This window comes from Tachyglossus aculeatus, chromosome X1 (assembly GCF_015852505.1).
Source record: "Tachyglossus aculeatus isolate mTacAcu1 chromosome X1, mTacAcu1.pri, whole genome shotgun sequence".
Classification (NCBI taxonomy): domain Eukaryota; kingdom Metazoa; phylum Chordata; class Mammalia; order Monotremata; family Tachyglossidae; genus Tachyglossus; species Tachyglossus aculeatus.
In genome coordinates this window covers 111,654,307-111,680,578 of record NC_052101.1, presented here as the reverse complement: position 1 = coordinate 111,680,578, position 26,272 = coordinate 111,654,307, and the positions used below count along the sequence as shown (strand labels likewise).

General features: G+C 53.5%; 2 protein-coding genes across 2 annotated transcripts; one reads left to right on the top strand and one right to left on the bottom strand.

Moving 5' to 3' along the window:
- Positions 1-4,291: 4,291 nt before the first annotated feature.
- On the top strand, positions 4,292-16,649 carry LOC119919806 (la-related protein 6-like). Its single transcript, XM_038740510.1, has 4 exons — positions 4,292-4,316; positions 10,691-10,827; positions 12,952-13,150; positions 15,493-16,649. The coding sequence occupies exons 2-4, from the start codon at positions 10,691-10,693 to the stop codon at positions 16,429-16,431; spliced, it is 1,275 nt and encodes a 424-aa protein (XP_038596438.1). The 5' UTR covers positions 4,292-4,316; the 3' UTR covers positions 16,432-16,649.
- Positions 16,650-16,950: 301 nt separating this feature from the next.
- On the bottom strand, positions 16,951-25,947 carry PRR22 (proline rich 22). The gene is given in 5 exon segments (XM_038771764.1): positions 16,951-17,762; positions 17,764-17,971; positions 18,995-22,387; positions 24,678-24,731; positions 25,833-25,947. Coding segments are annotated over 5 exon segments (4,485 nt in total). The 5' UTR covers positions 25,900-25,947; the 3' UTR covers positions 16,951-16,999.
- Positions 25,948-26,272: the final 325 nt, after the last annotated feature.

Here is a 26,272-nt window from a genome sequence, read left to right as displayed (position 1 = left end):
CCCCCCCACCCCAGCACTTAGTACAGTGCCTGGCACATAGTAATCGCTTAAGAGAAGCAGTGTGGTGCAGTGGAAAGAGCTCGGGCTTTGGAGTCAGAGGTCATGGGTTCAAATCCCGGCTCCACCAATTCTCGGCTGTGTGACTTTGGGCAAGTCACTTCACTTCTCTGGGCCTCACTTCCCTCATCTGTCAAATGGGGATGAAGACTGGGAGCCCCCCATGGGCCAACCTGATCACCTTGTAACCTCCCCAGCGCTTAGTATAGTGCTTTGCACATAGTAAGTGCTTAATAAATGCCATCATTATTATTAACACCACAATTTTTATTATTATTACTTATGTAGCTATTTTTATATTCTTTTGTTTCCTCCTCCCTGTAATTGATTTTACTGTCAGCCTCTCCTGCTAGATCGGAAACTCTTTGAGAGCAGGGATTGTGTCTACTTATTCTATTGTATTCTCCCAAGTGTTTAGTACAGTACCAATAATAATAATAATGATAACGATGGCATTTATTAAGCATTTACTATGTGCAAAGCACTGTTCTAAGCGCCGGGGAGGTTACAAGGTGATCAGGTTGTCCCACGGGGGGCTCACAGTCTTAATCCCCATTTTCCAGATGAGGTAACTGAGGCACAGAGAAGTCAAGTGACTTGCCCAAAGTCACTCAACTTGTACTTCCCAAGCGCTTAGTACAGTGCTCTGCACACAGTAAGCGCTCAATAAATACGATTGATTGATTGATTAACAGTTGGCAGAGCCGGGGTTTGAACCCATGACCTCTGACTCCAAATCCCGGGCTCTTTCCTTGTGTATATAGCTTTGATTCCATTCATCTATTTTGATAATAATAATAATGATGATGATGGTATTTGTTAAGCGCTTACTACGTGCAAAGCACTGTTCTAAGCGCTGCGGTGGTTACAAGGTGATCAGGTTGTCCCACGAGGGGCTCACACTTTTAATCCCCATTTTCCAGATGAGGGAACTGAGGCCCAGAGAAGTGAAGTGACTTGCCCAAAGTCACCCAGCTGACAGTTGGCGGAGCCGGGATTTGAACCCATGACCTTTGACTCCAAAGCCCGGGCTCTGTCCACCGAGTCACGCTGCTTCTCTGCTGTTGTTGCCTGTCTACTTGTTTTGTCGTCTGTCTCTCCCCTTCTAGACGGTGAGCCTGTTGTTGGGTAGGGATTGTCTGTACCTGTTGCCGAATTGTACTTTCCGAGCGCTTAGTACAGTGCTCTGCGCACAGCGAGCGCTCAATAAGTAGGATTGCGTGAAATGAACGAATACTTGGCACGTGGTAGATAATCAGTAAATACCATTGGTTGATTGGGATTTCGAAGAGCTGTGGAAATGCAGCTTACTTAGTCATTTATTCAATCGTATTTATTGAGCGCTTGCCGTGTGCAGAGCACTGTACTAAGCGCTTGGGAAGTACAAGTAAGAAGCAGCGTGGCTCAGTGGAAAGAGCCCGGGCTTTGGAGTCAGAGGTCATGGGTTCAAATCCCGGCTCCGCCGACTGTCAGCTGTGTGACTTTGGGCAAGTCACTTCACTTCCCTGGGCCTCAGTTCCCTCATCTGGAAAATGGGGATGACGACTGGGAGCCCCCCGTGGGACAACACGATTGCTTTGTAACCTCCCCAGCGCTTAGGACAGTGCTCTGCACGTAGTAAGCGCTTAATAAAGGCCATTAATAAATAGGACAGGGGTGAATAATATGTTTGGTTTTGTTGTCTGTCTCCCCCTTCTAGACTGTGAGCCCGCTGTTGGGTAGGGGCCGTCTCTAGATGTTGCCAACTTGGACTTCCCAAGCGCTTAGTACAGTGCTCTGCACACAGTAAGCGCTCAATAAATACGATTGATTGATTGATTGAATAGGAGTTGATAGCCAGTAACGAGCATAGCCAACGGGAAAGGACAAGAGGGGAACAATATCATGTGGGCTACGTTGTTAGGAAGTCAAACATGCCATGCTTTGCGCACCCGTGGGAAGGAATCGGAGGTATTTATTGAACGCAATACGGAGTTAGACTCGTTCCCTGCCCACAATTGAGCTTACTTGGGCAAGCCACTTCGCTTCTCTGTGCCTCAGTTCCCTCATCTGTCAAATGGGGATGAAGACTGTGAGCCCCACATGGGACAACCTGATCACCTTGTATCCCTCCCCCCCAGTGCTTAGAACAATGCTTTGCACATAGTAAGCGCTTAATAGCATCATTATTAACAAGCGCTTAGTACGGTGCTCTGCACATAGTAAGCGCTCGATAAATACGATTGAATGAATGAAATTATTGTTATTATTATTACATTCTAAAGAAAGCAGAGTGAGCGTCAGTGACCAGGCAACCAAGAGCCTTGAAAGCAGTTAAGAAATCACCTGCTGAATTTGTGGCAGAAGAAGTTTGACCGAGCATGAGCCGATGAGCCAGAGGACCTGAGTTCAAGACCCCACCTCCGCCACTTACTTGCCTGCCCTATAACCTTGGGCCAGGCATTTATCCTCTCTGTGCCTCAGTTTCCTCAGCTGCAGCATGGAGATTCAATACTTAGACCACGAGCTCCACGTTAGAAGCAGCCTGGCTTAGTGGCAAGAAACCGGGTTTGGGAGTCAGGGGCTGTGGGTTCTAATCCCCGCTCCGCCCCTTATCAGCTGTGTGACTTTGGGCAAGTCACTTAACTTCTCTGTGCTTCTGTTACCTTCATTCATTCATTCAATCGTGTTTACTGAGCACTTACTGTGTGCAGAGCGATGTACGAAGCGCTTGGGAAGTACAAGTCGGCAGCATCTAGAGACGGCCCCTACCCAACAGTGGGCTCACAGTCTAGAAGGGGGAGACAGACAACAAAACAAAATATACTAACAAAATAAAATAAATCAATATGTACAAGTAAAATAGAGTAGTAAATATGTACATCATCATTGTACATCATTTTACCTCATCTGTAAAATGGGGGTGAAGACTGTGAGCCCCACGCGGGACAACCTGATTACCTTGTATTCAACCTGATTACCGAGAAGCAGTGTGGATCAGTGGAAAGAGCCCGGGCTTTGGAGTCAGAGGTCATGGGTTCGAATCCCGGCTCCACCAACTGTCAGCTGTGTGACTTTGGGCAAGTCACTTCACTTCTCTGGGCCTCAGGTACCTCATCTGTAAAATGGGGATGAAGACTGTGAGCCCCCCCGTGGGCCAACCTGATCACCTTGTAACCTCCCCAGCGCTTAGAACAGTGCTTTGCACATAGTAAGCGCTTAATAAATGCCATCATTATTATTATTATTATCTACCCCAGTGCTTAGAACAGTGCTTGGCACATAGTAAGTGCCTAACAAATGCCATAATTATTATTATTATATGGAAGAGAGGCTGCGTCCGACCTGATTACCTTATATCTACCCCAGTGCTTAGAACAGTGCTTGGCACATAGTAAGTGCCTAACAAATGCCATAATTATTATTATTATATGGAAGAGAGGCTGCGCCTGACCTGATTACCTTGTATCTACCCCAGTGCTTAGAACAGTGCTTGGCACATAGTAAGTGCCTAACAAATGCCATAATTATTATTATTATATGGAAGAGAGGCTGCGCCTGACCTGATTACCTTGTATCTACCCCAGTGCTTAGAACAGTGCTTGGCACATAGTAAGTGCCTAACAAATGCCATAATTATTATTATTACATGGAAGAGAGGCTGCGCCTGACCTGATTACCTTGTATCTACCCCAGCATTTAGAGCAGTGCTTGACACACCATCATCATCATCAATCGTATTTATTGAGCGCTTACAATGTGCAGAGCACTGTACTAAGCGCTTGGGAAGTACAAATTGGCAACATATAGAGACAGTCCCTACCCAACAGTGGGCTCACAGTCTAAAAGGGGGAGACAGAGAACAAAACCAAACATACTAACAAAATAAAATAAATAGAATAGATATGTACAAACAAAATAAATAAATAAATAAATAAACACGGCAAGTGCTTAACAAATACCGTTTAAAAATAAAAAAAAAATACCCTATTCTACTCTCCAACTCTGGTCACAGCCCCAAGTGCTCACTAGTCAGAGTGTCCCTGACCGGATACGGTCCCGTCCCCCTGGTTTCTCCGCTGTGAGAGAAGCCCAAACGCTCAGACATCTTTCCTTCTTTACTCAGGTCCCAGGCCCCACGCTTTACTCGTGAGATTGGGCTCAGGGCAGCTGCTCATCATGATCTCATTGGTGTTAATTGAGAAAAGGCCAGAAAAGGGCCTTGGGAGGGGCCGCCTTCCCTGAGGTGGTTGGGCCATGTGATCAGCTTAGCAGTCTAGGTAAGTTGTCTCCTCTCCCTCTTCTCCTTTGTCCAGAGCAGCGGGACAAGCCCTTATTGTCAGAGGTTTGAAACGTAAGGTGCGTTCTCTTTCTCAAGAGGAGCATCTTGTGTGGTTCCTCTCCCCCAGGGCCTGTCAGTTAATCAATTAATGGCATTTATTGAGCCCTTCCCGGGTGCAGAGTGCAGTACGGTGGGCTTAGTGTCAGGAAGAGGGGGATTTCTCTCTCGTGACCCGAGACCTTCGGCTAGGCTGATTGTTTTTTGTTGTGTTGTACTTTCCCAAGCGCTCAGTGAATACGACTGAATGGATGAATTTGGTTATTCTGTATTTCCCAAGCACCCACGTGGCTTAGTGGAAAGAGCACGGTCTTGGGAGTCAGAAGGACCGGGATTCCAATTCCGGCTCCGCCACTGGTCGGCTGGGTGACCTTGGGCAAGTGGCTTTGCTTCTCTGAGCCGCAGTTGCCTCACCTGTATAAGGGAGATTAAGACTGCGAGCCCCGTGAGGGACTGGGCTGTATCTTGTATCTACCCCAGCGCTTAGTTCAGTGCCTGGCACGTAGTAAGCGCCTAACAAGTACAATTCAAAAGAGAAGAAGAGAAAAGAAACCTTCCATTCTAGTACTCCTCGGTTGAGACCTACCGTTTACGTTTACTATTCTGTTTATTTTATTAATATGTTTTGTTGTCTTGTCTCCCCCTTCTAGACTGTGAGCCCGTTGTTGGGTAGGGAGCGTCTCTAGATGTTGCCAACTTGGACTTCCCAAGTGCTTAGTGCAGTGTTCAATAAATACGATTGATGATGATGCTCTGCACACAGTAAGCGCTCAATACATACGATTGAATGAATGAATAAATGAATTAATTTCTCCTGTGGCCCCTGGTTGTCCCCTCTGATCGATCAATCGATCGTATTTCTTGAGCGCTTACCGTTTGCAGGGCAGAGTGCCTGGGAAGTCCAAGTTGGCACCGTATAGAGACGGTCCCTACCCAACAGTGGGCTCACAGTCTATCCCACTCTGATACCTGGGAGCAGAAGGGAAGGTCTGCCCTCAGGCCGCTGTCAGCGGGTGGGAGAACTGGGAAAAAAAGCAAAGCCGAGAATCAGCCTCGGTTTGGAAGCCCGTCTTCTTGTGGGAAATCCGGTTGGGCTCATGGCCATTCCTGCCCTGTCGCTTCCCACTTTGTTCAGGTAGATTTTCCGGGCCTGACCCCAAACTGGAGAAGTCTGGTTAACTAGCTTCATCTGGTTAAAGGGCTTTATAGATTTTGATCTTCGTAGATGTTTCTCTGTGTTCTCACTGTGCCAGTTGTAATAATCAATCGTATTTATTGAGCGCTTACTGTGTGCAGAGCACTGGACTAAGCGCTTGGGAAGTACAAGTTGGCAACATATAGAGATGGTCCCTACCCAACACTGGTATAATAATACCAATGATGGTATTTAAGTGCTTACTATGTGCCCAGCACTGTTTTAAGCGCCAGGGTAGACACAAGGTAATCAGGCTGTCCCACGTGGGGCTCACAGTCTTCATCCCCATTTTACAGATGAGGTCACTGAGGCTCAGAAGTGAAGTGACTTGCCCAAGGTCACACAGCAGACAAGTGGCGGAAGCGGAGTGGCTCTATAGAGAAGCGGCATGGCGCTATAGAGAAGTGGTGTGGCTCAGTGGGAAAGAGCCCGGGCTTTGGAGTCAGAGGTCAGGGGTTCGAATCCCAGCTCTGCCAGTTGTCAGCTGTGTGACTTTGGGCAAGTCACTTACTCCTCTGGGCCTCAGTTACCTCATCTGGAAAATGGGGATGAAGACTGTGACCCCCATGTGGGACAAACTGATCACCTTGTAACCTCCCCAGTGCTTAGAACAGTGCTTTGAACATAGTAAGCACTTAATAAATGCCATTAAAAATAAAAATGGGATTCAAACTCCTGATCTCTGATTCCCCAGCCCATGCTCTTTCCACTATGCCATGCTGCTTCGGGCTCTGTAAATTATAAGTAACCTCGGTTTCCCTCCCCTCTTGGCAAATCTACCTCCTTTTCCTATAGTTTGTATCTGACACAAGGTAGCCTGCTGGAGTGGTTGATGTGGGAGGGGCTGGGGGTGAGAGATTTAAATGGGGCTGAGGGGAAAGGGTGTTTTCCTCTGTTCTTATTTAACTATTTTTTTTTCTCTTGTCTTGCCCCCTCCCCAACTGGCTCTTCCTTTTCTCATTCCCACGTATCCATCTCGGTGGAAGTCTTCCAGCATTCATTCATTCAATCGTATTTATTGAGCGCTGTACTTAAGTGCTTGGGAAGTACAAGTTGGGAACGTCTAGAGACGGTCCCTACCCAACAGTGGGCTCCCAATCTAGAAGGGAGAGACAGAGAACAGAACACAATGTATTAACAAAATAAATAGAATAAATATGAATATTCATATTCATATTCTACAAGTTGGGAACATGGAGAGACGGTCCCTACACAACAGTGGGCTCCCAGTCTAGAAGGGGGAGACAGACAACAGAACACAACATATTAACAAAATAAATATATGAATAGAATAAATAAATATGTACAAATAAAATAGAGTAATATGTATAAACATATATACATTTATACAGGTACCTATACATGCTGACTGAGCCCCCTCCTTCCCTTCTCCATCCCCCCCGCCTTACCTCCTTCCCTTCCTCACAGCACCTGTATATATGTTTGTACAGATTTATTACTCTATTTATTTTACTTGTACATATCTATTCTATTTATTTTATTTTGTTAATATGTTTTGTTTGGTTCTGTCTCCCCCTTCTAGACTGGGAACCCACTGTTGGGTAGGGACCGTCTCTGCGTGTTGCCGACTTGTACTTCCCAAGCACTTAGTACAGTGCTCTGCCCACAGTAAGCGCTCAATAAATACGATTGATTGATTGATGCCGTACATATATACAGAGAGAACTTGTCCCCCGTCTGGCTGTAATGCCCAAGACAAAACCCAGTTGTGAGAGTGGTTTGGGATGAGGTTAGATCTTGGGCCTGTCACTGGGTTGTTACTCTTGCTGTGTGCCTCAGTTGGCCCAGAGAGTGTGATATGAGGACTGGTGGGGGAGATGGATGTTAAGCTTGTTGTGGGCAGGGAATGTATCTGTTTATAATGTTATCTTGTAGTAATAAATGCCATGATTATTACTATTAAGCACTTACTATGTGCAAAGCACTGTTCTAAGCGCTGGGGAGGTTACAAGGTGATCAGGTTGTCCCACGGAGGGCTCACAGTTTTAATCCCCATTTTCCAGGTGAGGTACTGAGGCCCAGAGAAGTGAAGTGACTTGCCCAAAGTCACACAGCTGGCAACTGGCGGAGCAGGGATTTGAACCCATGACCTCTGACCCCTTCTTTCCACTGAGCCATGCTGCATCCCTAAGTACTTTCCCAAGCACTTAGTACAGTGCTCTCCCCAAAGCCCATGCTCTTTCCACTGAGCCACACTGCTTCCCTAAGTACTTTCCCAAGCACTTAGTACAGTGCTCTGCATACAGTAAGTGCTCAATAAATACGATTGACTGAGGTGCTGTTTGGGTCACCTCCCCACTACAAGGTTAAGGGAGATGACAGGTATTGAGAGCCTTGTTTTTCAGAGAGATTGAGGCTTGCCCCCAAGCCAGACAAACTCCTGACTATTGGCTTCAGGACAACTCACTCTTCACTTTCCCTCCTCAATTAATAATAATAATAATAATAATAATGATAATAACAATGGTATTTGTTAAGCACTTACTATGTGCCAAGCTCTGTTCTATGTGCTGGGGGAAATCCAAGGTAATCAGATCATCCTACGTGGGGCTCACAGTCTTCATCCCCGTTTTACAGCAGAGGGAACTGAGGCCCAGAGAAGTGAAGTGATTTGCCCAAAGCCATACAACTGACTAGTGGGGGAGTCGGAATTTGAATCCATGACCTCTGACTCCCAAGCCCGGGCTCTTTCCACTGAGCCACGCTGCTTTCTCTATTCTCAATTCTCCCCTTCACTCCACTTTTCCAGCACAGTTGACAGCATGATTGATTGATTCAGTCATTCAATCGTATTTATTGAGCGCTTACTGTGTGCAGAGCACTGTACTAAGCGCTTGCCAAGTACAATTTGGCAACAGAGAGCAACAGTCCCTACCCAATAAAGGGCTCCCAGTCTAGAAGGGGGAGACAGACAACAAAACAAGTAGACAGGTGTCAATACCATCAAACTAGATAAATAGAATTATAGATGTCTAAACATCATTAATAAAATAAATGGAGTAATAAATATGTACAAATTACACAGATCATTTTCCCTGACTCTGAGGATCACGCTCATGCTGCTGTCCTTGACTCTTTTCTCTTTCAACACTTGTATTCAGCCTGTCCCCGCATCCTGCTGGTTTTTCCTCCACACTTCTGGGATCTGCCTCGTCTTCCTCTCTCTCCGAACAACTGCTGCTTTGTTCTAATTGCGGCATTTAAGCACTTACTCTGCGCCAAGCATTGCGCTAAGCCCCGGGGGTAGATACAAGATCATCTAGTTCGTTCACTCATTGTCGTATTTATTGAGCGCTTACTGTGTGCAGAGCACTGGACTAAGCGCTTGGGAAGTCCAAGTTGGCAACGTATAGAGACGGTCCTTACCCAACAGCGGGCTCACAGTCTAGTAAGTAGGAGGTTTGAATAATAATAATAATAATAATAATGGCATTTGTTAAGCACTTACTATGTGCAAATCACTGTTCTAAGTGCTGGGGAGGATACAAGGTGATCAGGTTGTCCCACGTGGGGCTCACAGTCTTCATCCCCATTTTCCAGATGAGGGAACTGAGGCCCAGAGAAGTGAAGTGACTTGCCCAAAGTCACACAGCTGATAAGTGGCAGAGCCGGGATTTGAACCCATGACCACTGACTCCCAAGCCCGGGCTCTTTTCCACTGAGCCACGCTGTCTCTCATCTCTCCAGCCCATACTTCATTCTGCTGCCCAGATGACTTTTCTAAAACACATCATTTTTTACCGCTCTTCCCACTTCTCAAAAATAATAATAATAATGATGATGGCATTTATTAAGCGCTTACTATGTGCAAAGCACTAGTCTAAGCACTGGGGAGGTTACAAGGTGATCAGGTTGTCCCACGGCGGGGTGCTCACAGTCTTAATCCCCATTTTACAGATGAGGGAACTGAGGCCCAGGAACAATAAGTGGAAAGTCTCAGTGGAAAGAGCCCAGGCTTGGGAGTCAGAGGTTGTGGGTTCTAATCCCGGCTCCACCACCTGTCTGCTGTGTGACCTTGGGCAAGTCACTTAACTTCTCTGAGCCTCAGTTACCTCATCTGGAAAATGGGGATGAAGACTGTGAGCCCCACGTGGGACAACCTGATGACCTCGTAACCTCCCCAGTGCTTAGAACAGTGCTCTGCACATAGTAAGCGCTTAACAAATGCCATTATTATTATTATTATTATTATCATTATTTCCACTAGACCATGCTGCTGCTTTTCCACTCCGCTCCTTGTTCCTCTCAAAGACCGTGAGCCCGCTGTTGGGTAGGGACCATCTCCAAATGTTGCCCACTTGGACTTCCCAAGTGCTTAGTACAGTGCTCTGCACACAGTAAGTGCTCAATAAATGCCATTATTATTATTATTATTATTGTTATTAGTATTTCCACTAGACCATGCTGCTGCTTTTCCACTCCGCTCCTTGTTCCTCTCAAAGACCGTGAGCCCGCTGTTGGGTAGGGACCGTCTCTATATGTTGCCAACTTGGGCTTCCCAAGCGCTTAGTCCAGTGCTCTGCACACAGTAAGTGCTCAATAAATACGACTGAATGAACCCACTCCCTGTATCTCACTCACCTTCCTTGCCTCTAACCTCTGGCTCACACCCTCCTGCTTCTAATCTGCCAAACCACAGCTCTCTCCTCCTTTAAAGCTCTCCCCCTTCTAGACTGTGAGCCCGCTGTTGGGTAGGGACCGTCTCTAGATGTTGCCCACTTGGACTTCCCAAGCGCTTAGTACAGTGCTCTGCACACAGTAAGCGCTCAATAAATTCGATTGATTCTAAAATCACATCTCCGGGGGGCCTTCCTTGAGCTATATTCTAATTCTCACGCCCAACCGCCACCTCAGCGTTTTCTCGTGCCAGCTCTGCACTTGGGTACTCTCACCCGTAACACTTCTCTACCTCTACTTACCCTACTATCCCTTTTTATCTGTCTCCCCTGACAGACTGTGAACTCCTTGAGGGCAAGGATTGTTTTCTAATTCATGCTGTACTCTCCCAAGCTCTTAGTCCAGGGCCCTGCTCCCGGTGCACGGCTGTTGAGGAGGATCTGGCACCTCCGGGCCAGACTCTCCTCTTTTTACCTTTTCAGATGTCGGCCCTACGGCTCCACTCCCAGCTGGGCTCTAGCGACCCTATCCGGGTCCGGAGCAGCTGCTGCCCTCCTCTGTCCCTCTGTCCTCCTGGGATCCAGCCTCTCTCCCAGATCAGCCCTGAGGACTTCAATGGGTGAGTCCGGATTGACTGCTCCTGTCTCCCCAACTTCCTGGGATATCGTGGAGGGGGGCGGTGGTTTTTACATTGAGGCTATTTCTTCACCCCACGGTTAGTCTTGGGGCTTCTTATCTCCCGCCGTCTCCTCTAGAATCTCCCTTCCCACTCCCGCCACATGCCCAAGGCACGACTGCTGTAACTCGTACTTCCCAAGCGCTTAGTCCAGTGCTCTGCACACAGTAACGCTCAATAAATACGAATGAATGAATGAACCCTTCCTCCAAGACCTTCTTGGAACCCTTGGGATGTCAGTTGCCACCTTCTTCCCACCACTTGAAATAATCTTTTAGACTGTGAGCCCACTGTTGGGTAGGGACTGTCTCTATATGTTGCCAATTTGTACTTCCCAAGCGCTTAGTACAGTGCTCTGCACACAGTAAGCGCTCAAATACGATTGATGATGATGAATTAGGGTGCAAAAAGGTCAATGTGGTCCCCACAGAGCTTGGGAGGGTACAGCATGAATTAGAAAACAATCCTTGCCCTCAAGGAGTTCACAGTCTGTCAGGGGAGACAGATGAAAAGGGATAGTAGAGGTAGAGAAGTGTTATGGACATACAAAAACAGGTTGTCTTTTTTTTTTATTTTTTATACTCAGCTTGTAGAGCCTGGCACTGTTTTTCCCCTTTGAAAGAACTAGCGGTAATACTTTTAAAACGAGACGACTGATGGGACGGGAAGGCCGCGACGGTTTATCATCACAACATCCCTGTGAGGCAGGCATATTGTTCCTCGTTTTACGGATGAGGAAGCTGAGTCCCAGAGAGGTTGGGATTTGCCTGAGGTCGTGCAGCTGGTCAGGGGCAGAGTTGGGACTAGAATCTGGTTTCTAGACTCCTAAGCATCTTTCCACCAGGCCATGCTTTTCTCTTTCCACCTCTCCCACCCGTGCCTCCCCTGTGATGGGGTGCCAGAGGGATTGCAGGGTCACGGTTGCCAGCTCGTGGTAGAAGCAGCCTCATATCCCTCCTGGCATGGGGAGGGCAAGGGGAAGACTGGGAAACAGACTTAAAGCTCTACCCAGCCCCAATCTGGTGATTGGTGGCTCTCCTGGACACCTACCCTCATGGTTTCCCTCTAGTAACTTGGGGAGCTATCTAAACCCCTCCTGAGCCTGCTGACTTCTTATAATAATTACGGTATTTGTTAAAACGCTTACTATGAGCCAAGCGCCGGGGTAGATACAGGGCAATCTGTCCCATGTGGGGTTCACAGGCTTACTCCCCATTTTCCAGATGAGGTAACTGAGGCACAGAGAGGTTAAGGGGCTTGCTCAAGGTCGCACAGCAGACAAGTGGCAGAGCTGGGATTAGAACTCACGCACTCTTTCCACTAAGCCACGCTGCTGTGCTGCTGCACTGTGTCCTGAAGGAATGAAGTTCGTGGGCTCACCCCTTGCTGGATGAGGCCCCTGTTTCCTTGGGTTTGTCTGTACCTGCTAGCCTCAATGGGTACTTCCTCCTCTTGGGGTTGGAGGATTTGGGGAATGGTGATTCTGTGGGTTTTTTGTTTTTTTTTTTTTTTTTTGTGTGTGTGTGTGTGTGTGTGTGTGTGTGTGGTTTTTTTGTCCCAGTCTACCCGCTTTGTGGGTTTATACTTTGGTAAATGCCAATCCTGCATCTCCCGGACTGGAGATCTTGGGCCCAAGTCTGAGTGGTTGACTGTGGGGCTGGATGTGAGACTAGACTGCGAGCCCACTGTTGGGTAGGGACTGTCTCTATATGTTGCCAACTTGTACTTCCCAAGCGCTTAGTACAGTGCTCTGCACACAGTAAGCGCTCAATAAATACGATTGATGATGATGATGCCGGGGCCTCTTAGCACAATAAACTGACTCCAGCCCCCTGCTTGACCCACGCTCCAATATCCAGTTGAACCTACAGGCCCTGGCTCCCTCTTCCAAGCCACTCTAAATGGCCACCCCGCCACCTAACAATGGCCTCCGTATGGAGCTCAAAGCATGAGTTTGGGGCTTAACCAGTAATGGCAGGGGGGTGGCGAAGGGGCTGTTGGCATCAGTTGAAGGGTACGTCTAGACCTGAGCCCTCCTGGCGGATCTCTGCTTTCTGGACCTCACAGGAACTGTTGTGACCCGGCGGCTGATCCCTTGGACTGTACCTGCAACACCCCTGACTTAGAGCTGGTGCGGAAGATTGTGGCCCAGGTGGAATTCTACCTGTCGGATGAGAACCTGGCCCGGGACACCTTCCTGTTGAAACATGTGCAGAAGAACAAGCAGGGCTTTGTCAGTATCAAGCTACTAACGTCTTTCAAGAAGGTGGGCCTCCCCTCCTCTCTCTCCCCCTACCTCAGTGGGGGGATCCATCCAGATAGCCCTGAGCTGCCCCGGTGAATGCCGGGGAGAGGGGGCCCCAAGAGACAGAGCGGAGGGGTTCTCGGCCTGCCGAAAGCGTGGCGTCAAACTTATTCCAGGGAAGCTGCTGAGAGAGCTGGAATTTGGGCTGGCTAGAACTGTACCACCAATCAGTTAATCAGTGGGATTTGGGAGAGAAGCAGCGTGGCTCAGTGGCAAGAGTCAGTGGTCATGGGTTCAAATCCCAGCTCCGCCGAGTTCCCTGCCCACAAAAAGCTTACAGTCTAGTCTACAGAGCAGTTCAAACCTAACACATTAGTGGAAAAAAACGGTTTTGATTAGCAGTTTCTTACCCCACGAAGAGAGCTAGTTCTTGCTTGCAGGGATGCCGAATCAATGGAGGTGTAACAGTCACAAACCAGGCTGTCCTAGGAAGATAACATTGAAATCTTAGTAGGCATCACAACGTTTGGATAAAAAGCTCACACATATTTCTGTGAAACTCTTGCCATGGCTGTCTAACACAGCTTGCGGCCTCACAGAATAATTGTGGTATTTGCTAAACGCTTACTATATGCCAGGCACTGTGCTAGAGAAGCAGCGTGGCTCAGTGGAAAGAGCCCGGACTCTGGAGTCAGAGGTCATGGGTTCATAGCCCAGCTCCACCAAGTGTCAGCTGTGTGACTTTGGGCAAGTCACTTCACTTCTCTGGGCCTCAGTTCCCTCATCTGGAAAATGGGGATGAAGACAGTGAGCCCCCCCGTGGGACAACCTGATCACCTTGTATCCCCTCCGGCGCTTAGAACGGTGCTTTGCATATAGTAAGCGCTTAATAAATGCCATTATTATTATTATTATTATTTGCTGTGAGCAGAACTAAGCTCCTGGGAGAGTATGGTAGAACACAGCTGGTAGACATGTTCCCTGCCTACAAGGAGTTTACAGTCTAGACGGGGAGAGAGACGTTATAATTACAGATTGGGGAAATGGCAGAGTATGAGTACATCAATCATCGAGTGCTTATTGTGTGCAGAGCACTGTACTAAGCTCTTGGGAGAGTACAAAATAACAGATGATAGACACACTCCCCGCCCACAACGAGCTTACAATCTTGAGGTCAAGTACACAAATGCGGTGAGGTGAATATCAAGCACTTAAAGAATACAGATCTGAGTGCATAAGTGATGCAGAAGGGAAATGAGGGCTTAGAGGGGAAGGCCTCTTAAAGCTCTTGGGGATGATTTTTTTGTTTTGTTTTTAAATAAGGCTTTGAAGGTAGGGTGAGTGAATGTGTCATATGAAGGGGGGAGGGAGTTGCAAGATACGAGCAAGGTACAGTGACTAGATTGGTGTTAGTGAAATGTGCAGGCTGGGCTGTAGTAGAAAATTATTAAGGTAGAAGGGGGTGAGCTGATTGCCTTAAAGCTGAGAGTAAGGAGTTTCCATTTGTGGAGGTGGATGGGCAACCACTGGACATTATTAAGGAATGGAGAGACATGGACGGAATGGTGTATTTTTGTTTTTTTTTAAAAAAGAAAAATGATCTGGGGAGAAAGCCAAGTGTGGACTACATAGGGTAGAGATGGGGCGGTCAGCAAGGAGGCAAGCCACATTAGGATAAGTGCTTGGATCAGGGTCATAGCAGTTTGGATGGAGAGGAAAGGGTGGATTTTTAACAGTGTTGAAAAGGTAGGCCTGACAGGACATGGGGGCAGATTGAATTTGGGGGTAGAATGAGAGAGGATATTGCCAAGGTTTTGGGCCTGTGAGACGGAGAGGATGAGGCGTTGTCTGCAGTGAGGGGGAGGATGGGGTTTGTGTGGGGAAATGAGGTGTTCCATTTTGGACACGTTCAATTGGAGGTGTCGGAGGGACAGCCAAGTAGAGCGGGCCCGAAGGCAGGATCCCCAGGGGCCCAGCCCTCCCCTGAGCAACTTCCAGGCTTTCCCCTCCACCCCGTTCCACCCACTTGACACACTTCTCACACTTCTCGTTTCCTTGCTGGAAACGGCCTGAGGCCAGGGGTGGGCTCAGGGCTTGGGGGCGGGGGGGGGAGTGTTGCCTGGCCAAGCTCAACCAGCTCTAGGTGAGCTGAGCACAGGCCAAAGATGCCCACCTGGGTTGGCCGCCACCGCTAGTAGTCCTGTCTGCTGGGGCCCTCTCCTTCCTTCCCACTCCCTGAACCCAAACCCTCAGCAGTTTCTGCTAGGGACAGAGGCTGTGAGCCCCAGTGGCCCCAGACCCCCTGGGTTCTTCCACCTGCTCTAGCCCACCCCCGCCGTTTTCTGGGCCACGTGTGTCCCCAGGTGAAGTACCTGTCCCAGGACTGGAGGCTGACGCTGTACGCCCTGCGATTCTCTGAGCTGCTGGAGGTGAACGTGGAAGGGACCAAGGTCCGGAGGAAAAGCCCCCTTCCCGACCTCCTCTTGGGCTCCCCGCCTAGCAAGCTGCTTCTGGCCTGGGAGCCCCGGGGCCTGGAACTGGCCCCAGCCTCGCCGCCGTCCCCTGCCCTCCAGCAGGCCTTCCTGGAGGCCATCAGTGGCCTGTTCAGCCCGTTCGGTCTCATTGCCTCCATCCGTATCCTGCAGCCGGGCAAGAAGCTACCCCCATCTGTCCAGAGGTACGTGCTTGCCCAGCCTGAGCTGCTGAGCAGCTGCTGTGCCCTGGTAGAGTACGAGAGTCTGGAGGCGGCGGCCGGTGCCTTCTCCGAGCTGAGCCGGCGCTTGGCCCCTGGCGCCTCGGCCGGCATCAGGGTGGTGCGGCTCTTCGCCCGAGGCCCCAGGAAGCAGGGCGGAGAGCAGGAAGATGGGGAAGAAGGGGCCCGGGGCGGCCAGCGGGCCCCTCCCCGAAAGCGGGGGCCCCGACCCCAGCAGGGCGAGCCTCCTCCAAGCAGCTCCTCCGAGTCGGATGGCACCCCCGTCTCACCCCCCGACTCGCTCCTCGGCCTCCCTAGGGGCCACGGCGGCCTCAGAGCCGGCTACTTCAGCCTTCCCTGTATTGGCCCTCCACCTCCACGCCCCTCCCTCCTTCCTCCTGCTGCCACCACCCATGCTAGAATCCAGAAAGGGGCAGGCCCCTCCTGGGGTCACGGGCCGAGCTCTCGCCCCCAGGAAGCGGCCCCTGCTGCGGCTCTGGGGGTGGGCAAGGGGACGGCCCTGCCCATCCACCGCCTGCCCCGGGGGCCTGATGGCACCAAAGGGTTCCACAGCAGCATCGGACGGGGCGGGCTCGTACTACGCCAGTGAGGCCGGGAGCCCGTTTCACAGGGGCGGCGGCTGGCTCACGCGGCCCGGGAGAGCGGGTGGCTGGGCCCCGGCTGGCGGTGGGCGAGGGCACGGGCGTCTGGGGTGGGGGGGGAGCTGTGCCTGTCGCCCCATGGGATGGGGGCTGACCCCGTCTCGCACTGACTGTACCAAAGCCGTTGGTGTACCCCCCCCCGCCCCAGCTGTGAGCAATAAACACTAACGCACCCCTCTTCTGCCTGCCCATCTGTGTCTGTCTCTTTCTTCCCCTGAACCTCTGCCACCTTGGTTTCTCACTGGATTTTCAGCCCAGATCTTGTCCACACTTCAGGCTTGCCTCAGTTCCTCCTTTGTACGGCCAGGTGCTCTACAACTTCCTGCATTCCAACCCTGCTGCTCAGCAGGTCCTTGCCTTGGGCAGCCGCTCACCCCAGCTCTCCCCCACCGTTATGTGTGTTCTCTCTTTGGGAAGGGTTCCCCCGCCTTGTGTGTTCTCTCCTTGGGAAGGGTCGGACACTCTCTCTTTATTCAAACAGCATCGGGGGCCAGGGGCCTACTCCTGGACTTGGAACTAAGGGTCCAACCTGTTGTTGGCCCCCGGGGTTTGGCTCCCATCTCCAGATCCGTAGCTGGAGTAACCCTCCTAGTTGTCCATGGGCTCAGGTAAGGGGTAGACCAGGTTCCAGTCGTCTGAGTCCAACATCTTGTCGAGGAGATTTGTCTCGCTGTAGTTCAAGTTTAAAAGCTCATCGGGGAGGTCCAGCCACTCGATGCCACTGGCATCATCAGGCCCGGTCCCCTGGGTGGGTTGGACGGGGGCACTGGCGTTGACCTTATTCTCTTGGGGATAGTCCAGCAGGGTCAAGACTTCATCCAACACAACCTCGTTGGCCTGGGACTGGGGGCCCGTGGTGGTAGGAGTGGGGAAGGAGGAAGGTTCGTCCAGGATTCGTCTAGTTTCAGCCAGGAGAGTACTGGTCTGTGGCCCGTTCGTCCCCTCCAGCTCTCTGGTCTCCTTGCCTGCTTGCGGGAGAGTCGCGCTGGCGCCCGGCAAGAAGCAGTCGGAGGGGAACGTGTCCGTGAAGCTAGGTGCGTTAAGTGGCAGAGCAGGGGGCCCGCTCTCCACCCAGCAGCCTGTCTGCCCCCTGCTAGGATCGGAGGGGCCTGGGCGTGAGGATTTCTTCGAGGTTTTCTTGGTCCCTTTAGGTCTTCCCTTCTGGCGAGGGGCGGGAGGCGGTGCCGGTTGGGGGTTGGGGGGCAGCGTCCCCTTTGGAGCGGTGGCAGGAGCGCGGGGGGCCCGCGTCTTCCTCTTCTTCTTGGGTGGGGGGGGGGGGCAAATCCTGGGGCGCAGTTGAGCCCGACTGGCTTTGCGGACACGCGCTGGACGAGGCTGGCCGTTGGCTGCAGTCCTGGGGCTCCCCCAAGGGAGTGCTGGGATCAGCGGACTCCGCGATTTTGACGAGGGTGGAGCCGCCGTCGGGGGTCGGTTCGATCCGGAAGAAACGGGGGTCAAATAAGCAGCCGCAGGGTGCCATCTGGAAGTCTGCCCATAGGATGACAAGACGGGTCGGTTTCTCGCCCAGCATCTGCCCCGCCTCCCTCTGGTCCCTCCCACCAAGCGTGGTCTAAAAGGACAGAGCACTAGCTCCTCACTTTAACTTCTCTGGCCATCAGCCCTGCCCCTTCCCGGCCCCTGTGGAGCAATTAGGGATTAAGAGTAAGGTCATAACGGGCCGGGCACCGTATCGGCCTCTGCAACTCGAAATGAAGAAGAGCTCGGCTCCCTGGAAGCCTCTGAGTTGTAGCACGTCAGAGGCCCGGCTCGGGGCCGCCACCTGGGTAGGGTAGGTTGCTGGGGCTCTGTTTCTCCGCGCTTCCACCCCAGCTCCTCCCTCCTGTTGTCCTCTTCCAGCTCTTCTCCCCTCGGCCGGAGCCCATGCAGCCCGATTCCCCAAGGCCGGATGCTTTAGGAGCAGGTGGAGGGCTGGGCAGCGGGGGTAGGGGGGAGGCCGTTGGGAGTAGCCCATTCCTTCAGCCAGCCTTTTGGCCAAAGTTTGGTCACTCAGAATCCAGCCCTGCCCGCCCCCGGAAGCCGCTGTACTCCCAGAGTTGACCCTGACTCCCGAGCAACCATCTGGCGAAACTGGACCTGGCCCAACTGGAGCCTTCTACCGCCAAAGTGAATTTTGCGGGGAGGGATAGGTAATGGGGGGAGAGGTGTCTCCTGATTAGTCTTTCTTCTCACCAGGCCCCACCCTCCTTCCTCTCATCTCAGCGCCAGGGCGATCATAACCCAAACCTCTCATCGCACTCTTCTACGTATTCCACTATTTGAACACTTCTGTCTTCCTTTCTGTTAGTTTGGTGGGAGGGTAGGGTGCCTCATCCACCTGCCGCACCCTCCCAAGAAGCTAGTACAGAAGGTACTCCGTCGATGCTGTTCAATCGACTGATTGAAAATTTCTCCTCCCCACTGGCAAAGCCTGCTCTGAGCCCAACCTGCATTCCCCTCCCTAGAGAGACAGCCCATCTCCGCCCCGCTCTCCCAAACTACCCGTCAACTCACTTTGAACAAGCAGTTGATTGGGGTCGGGCGTAGGAGGTTGGACTGCGTCGGATCGAGGCTGGAGCCTGGCGGCCTTTGAAGACGCCTTGGGGGGCCGGCTGGCCCGGCGTGGAGGTCTGCCGTCCTGGCCTGGGGGTCGCGCGGCCTGGCGCCGGCGTTTGGAGGGCGCGGGTGGCGTCCCGGCTGTCGGGGGCTGAATCCCGGCGGCCGTGGAGGGGATCGTGGCCGTGTGGGGCGGAAGCCCGGTGGTCACGGAGATTCCCCCGGCCTGGGGCGGGACCCCGGCGGCCTTGGGCAGGGTCCTGACGGTCTTAGACGAGGTCCTAGCCGGCAGCAGAGGGATCCCGGAGGTCGGAGGCAGGTGCTTAGGGGTCTGGGGCAGGATCCAGCGAATCGTGGGTGGTATCTCATGGGTCAGGGTTGGAATCCCGGTGCTCGTGGGGGGGATGCTGGTGGTCAGTGGAGGGATCTCCGTGGGCGGGGGCGGGATCCCGGCGGTCAGTGGAGGGATCTCCGTGGGCGGGGGCGGGCTCCCGGCGGTCAGTGGAGGGATCTCCGTGGGCGGGGGCGGGCTCCCGGCGGTCAGTGGAGGGATCTCCGTGGGCGGGGGCGGGCTCCCGGCGGTCAGTGGAGGGATCTCCGTGGGCGGGGGCGGGCTCCCGGCGGTCAGTGGAGGGATCTCCGTGGGTGGGGGTGGGATCCCGGAACTCAGTGGAGGGATCTCCGTGGTTGGGGGTGGGATCCCGGCACCCAGTGGAGGGATCTCCGTGGGTGGGGGCGGGATTCCGGCATCCAGTGGAGGGATCTCAGTGGTTGGGGACAGGATCCCGACAGTCATTTGAGGGATCTCAGTGGTTAGGGGCAGGATCCCAATGGACTGGGGCGAGATCCCATCAGTCCAGAGCTGGATCTCAAAGGACTGGGGCGAGACCCCGCCAGTCTGGGGTTGGATCCAGATGGCCTGGTATGGGATCCCGTCAGTCTGGGACTGGATCCAAATAGTCTGGGGTGGGATCCCGATGGGCTGGGGCGAGACCCTGCCAGTCTGGGGTTGGATCCCGAGGGGCTGGGGTGAGACCCCAGCAGCCTCGGGCAGGATCCCGACAGTCTGGAGCTGGATCCCGATGGTCTGGGGAAGGATTCCACCAGTCTGGGGCTGGATCCCGACGGGCTGGGGCGAGACCCCGCCAGTCTGGGGCTGGATCCCAACGGGCTCGGGCAGGATCCCGACAGTCTGGAGCTGGATCCCGACGGTCTGGGGCTGGATCCCAATGGGCTGGGGCGAGACCCCGCCAGTCTGGGGCTGGATCCCGATGGGTTCGGGCGGGATCCTGGCAGTCTGGGGCTGGATCCCGATGGTCTGGGGCAGGATTCCGCCAGTCTGGGGTTGGACCCCGACGGGCTGGGGCGAGACCCCGCCAGTCTGGGGCTGGATCCCGACGGGCTCGGGCAGGATCCCGACAGTCTGGAGCTGGATCCCGGTGGTCTGGGGCGGGATTCCGCCAGTCTGGGGCTGGGTCCCGATGGGTTCGGGCGGGATCCCGGCAGTCTGGGGCTGGATCCCAGCGGTCTGGGGCAGGATTCCGCCAGTCTGGGGCTGGATCCCGACGGGCTGGGACGAGACCCCGCCAGTCTGGGGCTGGATCCCGACGGGCTCGGGCAGGATCCCGACAGTCTGGAGCTGGATCCCGGTGGTCTGGGGAGGGATTCCGCCAGTCTGGGGCTGGATCCCGACGGGCTGGGGCGAGACCCCGCCAGTCTGGGGCCGGATCCCGACGGGTTCGGGCGAGATCCCGGTAGTCTGGGGCTGGATCCCGATGGTCTGGGTCAGGATTCCGCCAGTCTGGGGCTGGATCCCGACGGGCTGGGGCGAGACCGCGCCAGTCTGGGGCTGGATCCCGACGGGCTCGGGCGGGATCCCGACAGTCTGGAGCTGGATCCCGGTGGTCTGGGGTGGGATTCCGCCAGTCTGGGGCTGGATCCCGACGGGCTGGGGCGAGACCCTGCCAGTCTGGGGCTGGATCCCGATGGGCTCGGGCGGGGTCCCGGCAGTCTGGGGCTGGATCCCGAAGGGCTGGGGCAGGATCCAGGTGCTCACGGGTGATATCCCGGTAGTTGCGGATGGGATCCCAGTGGTCATTGGAGGGATCCCAGCACTTGAGGCCTGGATTCCAATGGTCTGGGGAAGGAGCCAGGTGGCTGTGGGTTGGATCCTGAGGGCAGTGGGGGGGATCACAGAAGTCATTGTAGGGATCCCAAAGGTCAGGGGCTGGATCTCGGCAGTCTGGGGCTGGATCCAGGTGGTTGGAGGTGAGCTCCTGAGGGTCGGGGGTGGGCTCCCAGTGGTTGGGGGCGGGATCTCAGAAGTCGGTGTAGGGGTGCCAGGGGTTGAGGGAGGGGTCCCAGCGGTCTGGGCCTGGACCCCGGCAGCCATGGGTGGGGTCCCGGCAGACAGTGGCGGAATCCCAGCAGTCAGTGTAGGGATCCCAGCAGTCTGGGCTTGGACCTCGGCAGTCACGGGTGGGGTCCCAGCAGTCTGGGGCAGGATCCCGGAGGTCGTGGGCGGGATGCTGGCGGCCATTGGTGGGATCCCAGTGGTCATGGGCGGTATCCCGGCGGTCATGAATGGGATACCAAAGATCTGGGGCTGGATACTGATGGTCTGGGGCCAGATTCCAGCAGTCATGAGCGGGATCCCTGTGGCCGTGGGTGGGATCCCCGTGGTCAGGGGCAGGATTCCGGTGGTCTGGGAAGGGATGCTGGTGGTTGGAGATGGGCTCCTGGTAGTTGGAGATGGGCTCCTGGTAGTTGGGGATGGGATTCCGGTGGTCTGGAGCTGGATCCCAGTGGTCCCAGGCAGGATCCCGGCAGTTTGGGGTGAGATCTCATTGTTCAGAGGCGGGAGCCCATCGGTCTGGGATGGGTGCCTGGAGGTAGTGTGGGGGATCTCGGTCATCTGGGGCGGGACCTCGGTCATCTGGGGCAGGCCCTTGGTGGCCTGGGGCAGGATCATGGTGGCCTGGGGTGGGATCTCAGAGCTCAAAGGTGGGATCCTGGTGGTTTGGGGTGGGATCTCAGCAGTCTGGGGCGGGATCCCGGCATTCGGCGGCACGATTACTGCAGTTGGAAGTGGGATCCCGGTGGTCCAAGGTGGAATTCCAGCAGTCCCAGGTGGGTTCCCGCCCGTTAGGGGCAGGATTCCGGGGGTCAGGGGTGGGATCCCAGAAGCCAGAGGCATGTTCTCGACGGTAGGAGGGGGGAACCCAGCGGTCCGGGGTGGGATCCCGGTTGTCTGGGGAGCGATTCCGGTGGTCAGAGGCGGGATCCCAGCAGTCACAGGCAGGATCCCAGTGGTCTGGGGTGGGATCCCGGAGGTCCAGGGCGGGATTCCAACTGTCCAGGATAGGAGTACAGCAGTTTGTGGCAGAAATTCTAGCCCTATTAATGGAAGCCCTGCAGCTTGAGGTAGGAGTTCAGCAGGTAGGGGGTGGGATTCATTCCATCGTATTTATTGAGCGCTTGCTGTGTGCAGAGCACTGTACTAAGTGCTTGGGAAGGCCAAGCTGGCAACATATAGAGACGGTGCCTACCCGACAGCGGGCTCACTGTCTAGAAGAGCGGGCTCACGGTCTAGAAGTAATAAATAGAGTAATAAATACGTACGAGGGGCTGTGGAGTCTGATCCTGGTTAGTGGGGTCCTAAACCACCTGGGACCAGCCTGAGAGGCCTAGGGGAGGCAGCGTGGCTCAGTGGAAAGAGCCCGGGCTTTGGAGTCGGAGTCCATGGGTTCATGGGTTCGAATCCCGGCTCCGCCAATTGTCAGCTGTGTGACTTTGGGCAAGTCACTTCACTTCTCTGGGCCTCAGTTCCCTCATCTGGAAAATGGGGATTAGGATTATGAGCCCCCCCCGTGGGACAACCTGATCACCTTGTAACCTCCCCAGTGCTTTGCATGTAGTAAGTGCTTAATAAATGCCATTATTATTATTATTAGGGGCAAGGGTCCCCCACAACCTTCCTACTGGCCCCATTAGCTCCGTAGGATTCTTCTATACCATGAGCCCGTTGTTGGGTCGGGATTGTCGCTATGCGTTGCCGAATGGTACTTTCCAAGCGCTTAGTACAGTGCTCTGCACACAGGAAGCGCTCAATAAATACGATCGAATGAATGAATGATCCTGAATTTAGCCTGGGAACCTCCATGCCGGGGCCCAGGCCTCTCACAGGGGAAGGTGGGAAAGGCAGCGTGGCTCAGTGGAAATCAATCAATCAATCAATCATATTTATTGAGCGCTTACTGTGTGCAGAGCACTGTACTAAGCGCTTGGGAAGTACAAGTTGGCAACATATAGAGACAGTCCCTACCCAACAGTGGGCTCACAGTCTAAAAGGGGGGTCAGAGGTCATGGGTTCAAATCCCAGCTCTGCCACTTATCAGCATTGTGACTGTGGGCAAGGCACTTCACTCCTCTGGGCCTCAGTTCCCTCATCTGGAAAATGGGGTTGAAGACTGTGAGCCCTCCGTGGGACAACCTGATCACCGTGTAACCTCCCCAGCGCTTAGAACAGTGCTTTGCACATAGTAAGAGCTTAATAAATGCCGTCATTATTACTATTATTATTAACGGCCCAGAGTAATATGACGAAAGAGCAAAACATTAGGGGCTAGAGGGGAGGAAAAGCAACATGGCCTAGTGGACAGAGCACGGGCCTGAGGCTCAGAAAGACTTGGGTTCTAATCCTGACTCCAGCACTTGTCTGCCGTGTGACCTTGGGCGAGTGACTTCGCTCCTCTGGGCTGCAGTTTGCTCATCTATAAAATGGGGATTGAGACCGTAAGCCCCACGTTGGACAGGGATCGGGTCCGACCTGATTAGCTTGTATCTACCCCAGCACTTAGTACTGGGCCTGGCACATATAGTAAGCGCTTAACGAATATCATTTGGGGGCGGGGGGAAGGAGATCTTTCCACTGAGAAGCGGTGTGGCTCAGTGGAAAGAGCCTGGGCTTTGGAGTCAGAGGTCATGGGTTCAAATCCTGGCTCTGCCAGTTGTCAGCTGTGTGACTTTGGGCAAGTCACTTAACTTCTCTGGGCCTCAGTTCCCTCATCTGTAAAATGGGGATTAAGACTATGAGACAACCTGATCACCTTGTAACCTCCCCAGTCCTTAGAACAGTGCTTTGCACATAGTAAGCGCTTAATAAATACCATCATTATTATTATTATTATCTCCCAGTCCCTGACAGCTCTCACTGTTCTTGGATGTCCCCTGAATAAAAGGATCGAAGTTGTACGGTAGGTATGAGGTTTGTACAGATTTATCACTCTATTTATTGCTTCTAGACTGTGAGCCCGCTGGTGGGTAGGGACCGCCTCTATACGTTGCCGACTTGGACTTCCCGAGCGCTGAGTACGGTGCTCGGCACGCGGTAAGCGCTCAACAAATACGATTGAATGGATGAATGAATATGCTGTTTGCAACCTCTGCAAGCCCCAGCCGCTCATTTTGTGGCACGGGGGGCCTTGCCTGTGGAGGGTAGGGAGCTTGGGGGTGGCTAAGCAGTGGGGAGAGGAGAGAAAGGGCAGGTGAGCTAGTCAGAGGAGGGGAGGAACTGCTGTCTTGGACTCCCTCTGAAGCCTTCCCTAAGGTAGAGTGAGTAGGGTGGAGGAGATGCACATACCTGCTGGCAAAACTTGATTCTCCTGCTTTGGGGGATTGTTCAAGTTATCAATCCCTGAAACAGAGCACACAGAGCCTGTCACAACTCGGCGCCTCTGTACTAGCCGGGAGGGCCACCTTGCAAGGGGCCGAGGGCAAACACCCAAGCAGAGAGCGGGCCGGGCCGGGGAGCCCGACGGCAGGCTGGGTGTCTTGTCACCAAATCCCTTCTGTTCTTTCCCAGATCGGCCGCTTCCTGTCCCCCCGAACTGCTGTAACGCTGGTCCGAGCGCTTGCCCCGGGGAACGTGTCTGCCAACTCGGTTGTCTTGTACTCTCCCGAGCGCTTAGGAAAGTGCGCTGCACACAGTAAGTGCTCAGTAAGTACAGCTGATTGATTGAGCCCCGTTTCACTTCCGCACCAGCCTCCTTGCAGGCCCTCCCCGCCTTCCACCTGCCCCTCTCCAGTCTAAACTTCACTCCGCTGCCTTGATGGTTTACTTGTTTTGATGTCCCTCTCCCCGCTTCTAGACTGTAGGGATTGCCTCTCTTTATTGCTGAATGGTACTTTCCAAGTGCTTAGTACAGTGCTCTGCACACAGTAAGTGCAATTAAGTGAATGAATGACTGAAACATCATTTGGCGCATCTCCCCACTCCTCCAATTCCGTCGGTGGTTGCCCACCCACATCTGCATCAAGCAGGAACTCCTGACCGTTGGCTTCAAGGCATTCGGTCAGTCTCTTCTCCACCATTTATCTTCTCTCACTTCACTCCAGCACTTAAGCTCCTCTCGAGCCAACCTACTTATTCACTGTCCCTCCTCTGGCTGCTGACCTCTTGTTCCCGCCTTTCCTCTCCCTTCCCATCTAGCGGGCCACCGCTCGCCCCTTCCGAAGTCACAACTCCTCCAGGTTCACCTTTCATCTCCCCACTCTATTCCCCTTCCACTCCCATCACTTGAACACCTCAGTGTCCCCCCAAGCAGTTGGGCACTTACACCCGCACCCATTCCACCGGCGTACAGAGCTTTCTCTTCTTATGGCTTCCCTCTGACCGGTAATTGATTTTGGTGTCTGCCTCCCCTCCGAGACCGTTCGAGCCGTGAGGGCAGGGCTTATGTCTGCTGTTCTAATGTCCTCTGTACACAGTAGACGCTGAATAAGCGATTGATCTTACCAACTGGGGTAGTGGCCGTCAGAGACGGATTGGGTTGGTTGGCTTCCAGATCCATTGCCTGGGACATGGGCCCCGAAGAGATTTGGAAGGCTGCTTGTTCCACGGCAGGCTTTGGGAGGCCTGAGGCACCAGTCCGTTTGAGGGGCTGGGTTGTGGGAGCAATGAACCAGAGGGTCACTGGTGGGGAGATGGGCTTTGTCTGGATTATGACAGAGGCCCTGGGTTCTGGTTGCCATGGAGACTGAGGTACCCTGTGAAGGGTTCAAGCCTGCGTGTGCATCTCCGAAGCTTTCCCGTGGGGGCCCAGGTGTCCCAACGTTAACCACGACCCAGCTAGCAGCCATTCTTGTCGCAGCTCGTCCAACACGGCAGGCGGTTCCTCTCTCTGGGCCCCGCTTCCTCCGTACCTCGCCAGAGCCGCCGCGGTCGGGAGAGCGGGT